General features: G+C 41.8%; 1 protein-coding gene across 2 annotated transcripts in view; it reads right to left on the bottom strand.

The window, feature by feature from the left end:
* Positions 1–861: 861 nt before the first annotated feature.
* The window catches only part of LOC146796835 (metalloproteinase inhibitor 1-like), a 42,203-nt gene continuing 37,064 nt past the window's right edge, over positions 862–6,000 (bottom strand). For both annotated transcript variants that reach the window (XM_085629576.1, XM_085629577.1), the window contains exons 5-6: positions 2,667–2,788; positions 862–1,379 (exon numbers count right to left, since the gene is read on the bottom strand). In XM_085629576.1, coding sequence (XP_085485702.1) covers positions 1,230–1,379; positions 2,667–2,788 — 272 coding nt within the window. In that variant the 3' untranslated portion in view covers positions 862–1,229. The remainder of the gene's footprint in view (positions 1,380–2,666; positions 2,789–6,000) is intronic.

Raw genomic sequence — 6,000 nt, 5'->3', positions numbered from 1 at the left:
CCTCTGGATTAAAATGAACTGAACTGTCTCTTAAATTAATTTAGGTATTATGAAACCTTCCTTTGCTTTAATGGGGTACTGTGTATGGCCGCACAAGCCTAAATATTGGCATATGCTGTTACAATGGAGTGCTTGAGGCTGAGCAGGGAATGAGCACCTTCATATTTCTTGCTCTTTCAATTGCTGTAGAGTTATTATATTATCACACATGAACTCATTGTAAAAGGGCAATTCAGTTTGGCAAAAAATAACCAAGACAATGGACTATGCAAAAGACTCAGAGTCAGATGCATGAATGGGTTTTACCTGCTCTGTGCCTATAGGAGAAAGCCTTAGTGCATGTGGCTGTTAGGTTCTTAATAGAGATATGGCAGGCTGTTTGCCATCTGACAGGGGGGCAAATGTTATAACCTCTCCCACCCTGACAGATTTAGAGGTTAGCCATCAAGTTTCATCCAGACTTCTATTAAAACAAAAATATGTAAATTAATAAAAACCTGTAATGACCGTTATATCCTGGACGTTTTTTCCCAGGGTGTGAAGTCAAATTTCCATTTTTCTGTTTGAGACCACTAGGCTTTTCTTGACAGTCCGGAACAGAACAAGAATACCTTAGAACACCTGCTCAAAATAGGCAGCATGTTTATATGGGCCCCCGTGTAAGTTTTCCGCTAGCAGAGCCAGTAAGGGCTCCACTGATGGAAACATGACGGTCCACCTGACTCTAAGTAGAGTGGGCGGACCGTCGGTTTGGCACACAGGGTAGTCCACTACCTTTGTGTCGGTCTATCCTGTTTGCCAAACTCTAAATGAGGCTCATCAGTCCTATGTTGATTAATTATAACGAGTGACTCTTGTGTTGGTTCCAAAAGACTGTTTTATTTTACTGGAGCATTTATGGAGTGTCGACCAGGCCCCAAAGTGCTTTATGGAACAAGATACATAGATAAAAAGTGAGACTGTGGTAACATGCAATGTGAACTGTGGACAGTAAATGTGTGCAGGTCCTTCAAGGATCAGAAAAGTAGCAAACAATCTGCAAAGTACAAAGGTATATTACTTAGGGCTTCCTGAAGAGTATTTTGTCCAATTTCTAGTGACTACTTTGCTCAGATGTAAGAGCTCTGCTTTTTTTCCTGACTATTAGTCATCTACAAGAGGGATGGTGTAAAAGGGCTTCAACCATCTATGGGTTGTTGAACATCGAGATGGCTTCTTTGGTCAGCTTCCTATTCAATATCCTTCCATACGCATTCAGCACTGGTCTTCGGGACGCAGACCTGGTTCTTTATCTGGTTCTCAGCATCGCCGCCTTCATACCGTTCAAGTATGCATGTCTTTGGTGCTGGTGTGCAGGGTTGCGAATTGCATATCACGATCTGTTGAAGATATAAAAAACAAAAGCCTGGTCACCAAACAAGCACAAAAGTAGCCACCAGCAGTGTTCAGATTTTAAAATGTACTTTATAGCAGATTGAAGAAAAAACTTCAAGCATAGTTAATACCAAAGTTGGCTTTAATTAGAATATTAAAAAATAAATCTTTTGTCTCATTAGAACATGTAACAAAATGTGTCTTCACTCTACAAAATGAGGTGATCAAAAGAGCAGGAGCTGATATTTAGTACAAGTGCCCACAAATAAAGGTATCAAGACATGACTGTTGAGATAATTTACCTAATAATCCACCTGAAAAAAAGAGCTAATTAAGTTCAAAAACTAAGACAAGTGCAATGGAGTTCTGGCTCTGAAATAATGTGATTCATTTTCAGAGTGCCAGGAGATCATGTACAGCTATGAACAATTGTTGAAAAGCTCTAGCCCATTTTTGCATGTATTCTCACTTGGAGATGAGCATTAATTCCATTCTTTCCTGTGTCTTCCTGGGCAGTTACCCACTAGATTTTCATTGTGATACCTACTGGTGGAAAGCACTGTGAGGCAGTGTTTATATATCCAATGGATGCAAAAGTTGTCATTTTTTACTCCCAGGTGTAAATGTGCTGCAAACAACAGGTAAATCCCATCACGAATATTATTTCCTCTATGGAGTTTTTTGCAGCCGTAATTTACTCCCAAGTGTAAATATTGGACAAAGAGGCACACAGTTGTGATTATGACACAGAGTTCTGTGGTGATTAAGATATTGCAGGAATATTATTCATACAGACATCAAAGCTTTGCTTTCCTCTACTAAAGCTGCATGAGGTATTACTGTGAGATTGTCCAAGTATTACAGTATCCTCTGGAAACCATATAGATACTTGACTCCTCTTGTATATACTCTTAGGGATATTCTGTAAAGTGCAGACAAATTCAGCTGACTAAAATGGATCCAGAGCCAGATTCCAGCAATGATTAAAATATTAAAAGATCCTATAGGAAAATTGTTTTGGTCAAGGGAAGAGAACCACCCTATTGATATTCGAAAAATTGTGGTAAAGAGATATGCATTTTATTCAGAACATTCTCTCGAGTGTCCCAGATCTTGTCCTCCTAGTCCATTCTCTTTCCCTGATTATCTCTCAATCCAGGTGTTCTGTTCCCCCTCCATATTCCTTTTGCTACTCACTTTTTGTCCCCTGGTCCCTTCTCGGGTAAGACTCCATTATGCTATGCTACTTATTTTGTAGCCTGGTTAGGACCCATGACCCAGAGCACACTTACGTTACAGTTACATCCTTTGAGGTAGGCTCCATTTACACCTTGGATTTGCTTGGAAGACAGCGCACTCCAGCGCATACTGTCACTGCAGCTACTCACTGTGAGGAGGCCATTGCTGTTGTAAGCTGGTCAGAGAGAGCGGAAAAAAAACAAAAAACTACCATTAGCATTTGTTACAGTAAACCCTCTTACTAACAGTGTGTCCCCACTTGAAATCACAGTTTCTTCAATGCATTTAATTGCAGGTGGAATTCAATGTATTAAGACTACTTCAATTGAAATACCATAAAACATTGCTTCCACTGGTTAGCACAGGGCTTCTCCACTCATTGCGAACACATGACGTTTCCTACACGTGAGCAGTTGGACATCTGGATCCATGGTGCAGCTACTAACATCCTGCAGGGACGTGCACGCAGTTGCTGGCCAACATTAGCTGTGAAGAGCAATCTGGTATATTTGCCACGTTAGTAATTCATTCGCGCTCTTGTGAGGACCAATACAACCAGGGGAAAGGATTTGAATGAAATCCGGCTGTGGGCTCTACTGCTTAAGGTGAGAGGGTAAACTCCACTCCACAAGCATACAGACACTGAGCACAACAACAACAGTACCGAGCAGTCTTTTTTAAAAGGGAAGAGGTGTGGCACAGTGGCCAGGGCAGCTGACTCTGGAATCTGGGGGTTCACAGTTCGATCCCCGGCACTGGCGGCAGATCAGCCCAGCACCATGTGACTCTGGGCAATAGCTTGCTTAATCTTCCACACGGCCCACAGTGCCTTGACACCCTTGGGTAATTGTTTGCGCTTTACAAATACTGGACTTATACAAAAACAACTCATATGACAGCAGAACAATATAACTACTTCAGTTCAGTCTCCCTGTTTTTTTACCTGTAACCTCAGAAATGCTACTTGGGCGCCAACTCTAGCAATGAGGATTACATAGCTATGCGTCCAGCTGATGTCTTATATTACATCTAGTCATGTACCAGCGACACCCAATCCCCCGCCCTCCCTACCTATGATTATCAGCAGAAATAGGAACAAGTCCATGGTTATTCTGCAGATCTGATGATTTCTCCAACTAACTCCTTAACTCAGGTGAAGTTCATACCATGAGACAGACTTTTGGAAAGACATCGTAATGAATTTGCATCTCTTGTTGGCACTTTCTGCCAGCTTGCCTTTAACATTACTGGCAACACAATGCCTAACATGAGAGGGAGTAAACCCCTGGGGATTGTCACCTATGTGAGTGAACTGATTCTGTGGCCCCTTCCTAATCCAGTGAATGGGTTTTCAGAAGACTCAGATAAGACAGCCTGTGCAGGTGGCCTGAGCCAACTCATGGCTCAGAGGTGGAGATCTCATCTGTATTTCAGTGGGGTGCAGAGCTGAGGAAGAAACTCTCAATGATAGATTATGGGTGCATGCAACTCTGAAATTATTGATGCCATGATGTGGGAACTCAGAAAATGAAGTGCCATTCTCTGCCAAAAAACTGGAACTGGCATGTCTGGGAATGAATTTGGGATTAGCTAGGTCTCACTAGCAAAGACTGACTGCTTCATCACTTAATACCCAGTCCTGCGCTCCCTGAAAAGAGATAACTGGCTTCAGGACTGGTGGCACCAGTCTTCTGCTGTTGTGCGTGGCTCTACTAAATGGGGTTTAGGGATTGCAAGATACGTTTGAATGTCAATAGGGAACTTTCCTCCAGGAGCCGGTATGTATAGATCGTCCTGAGGAAGAGCATGCTACCTTCAGAGGAAGAATTCCAGTGGCTCCGTTAGAAATGGGATTTTGGACTTTTGGGAAAATGAAAGCCGAGTTGGGGGAACTCTTAAAACTGTAAGCGGTTACCAGTCCTGGACATGGAGGGCTCTTCTTCGAGAAGGCAGTGCTGCAGAACTTGGGATAAAACTATAGACGTGTTACTCCTGGAAGACTGGGTCAACCTACCAAACCTCCTGGGAAAAAATGCCCATTCGACAGCTTCAATTTGAATTTTTCCTTCTCTGATCTTTTCTGGTGGGAAACATGTGCTTCTGGGCTGCCTGGCAAATAGCCGCTTTTGCAGAGTGTTTTCACATGACAACTTGCCATGCTTAAAAAATATGACCAAGTTGAATGGTAAAACCTTCCAATGGGACCTCCCGCCAGCTCCTCCCTGACCCTGTTCACTAGCGGGTCAGTCGCAGTGGGTGTCTAGCGGGTCAGTCGCAGTGGGTGTCATGTTTTCAAAATATCCTTCATTTCCAATTTGATAACGTTGAGGGACTTTTTTCTATGTGTTCCTTTGTAGTACTTTTTTGCAATTTTTTATATATGACATCCAATTCTCTATATTTTGTGACTTTTTTCTAATTTGTTGTTGGTGTTTTTATCTAATGAGGTTTAGGTCTCTTAAGTTCTCTATTAAAGGTATCAGCATTAGGCCAATTTCCGTATTTGATTTGATTTGATTTGTACATGTACCAGTTTTAGGAATGCATTTTCTCTGGAAAAGGCATTTTCTTCCAAGCTTCCAAGGATGATTCTGGTGTTTCTCAGAGGAACCAGTTTGCAATTGTGGGTCAACATGTTTGGTCCTTGTAGAATCCTAGTCACACCACAAGTCAAGAGTTCATACTCTAGGCTCTAGCTGAGCACTGTATTGTTCCTTTGTGGCCCAGAAGGACAGGGTTAGAGCAGTCTACAGTATAAGTAAGGACTAGAAATGTAACAGCACCTTTCCCTTTGCAATAGAAGAGTTTTCTTACACACTTGAGGAGGAGGAACACATTGAAAGCCTCTGTAAATGATGCTGTTACATGAATATTGTGCCAAACATAGCCTTTGTTGGGAATATTGGGATTTGTGAATTTCGGAACAAGACTGAAATTTAAATGCAGAGATTTCAGCTTCTGCTTTTTTGCAAGCATTAGAGCACTTGCCATTTAATGCAGGCGGGGACTGAAAGTGGGCTATTTCATGTGTTCAATTCTGTGATTTTTCTCACACTAATCTTCTGAAGTTCTGACATATAGCTGTAAATAAGACGTTTACAATGCTAATATCTTAATAAAGCTGTGGATGGTGGCTAGATCCATTATTTAGCTGCAGCGACAAAGCAGTTATCTTTCCTCCCTTGTAACATAAAGCGGGAATTATCTAAATTATTGATGCACATGAGACAACTCTTGGACCACATGCCCTCTAGACTAGAGAACTGTATTGCAGCAAGACCCCTTGTGTCTCCAAATCATACACTGGTTGTCATTCAGTCCACTAATAACACTTTAGAAAGCTCTGTGTTACACATATGTTATTAGTGGTGCTGGCAAACCTTTATG

The sequence above is a fragment of the Triturus cristatus genome, chromosome 10 (assembly GCF_964204655.1).
Source record: "Triturus cristatus chromosome 10, aTriCri1.1, whole genome shotgun sequence".
NCBI lineage: Eukaryota > Metazoa > Chordata > Amphibia > Caudata > Salamandridae > Triturus > Triturus cristatus.
This window is presented reverse-complemented; position numbering and strand designations above follow the sequence as displayed.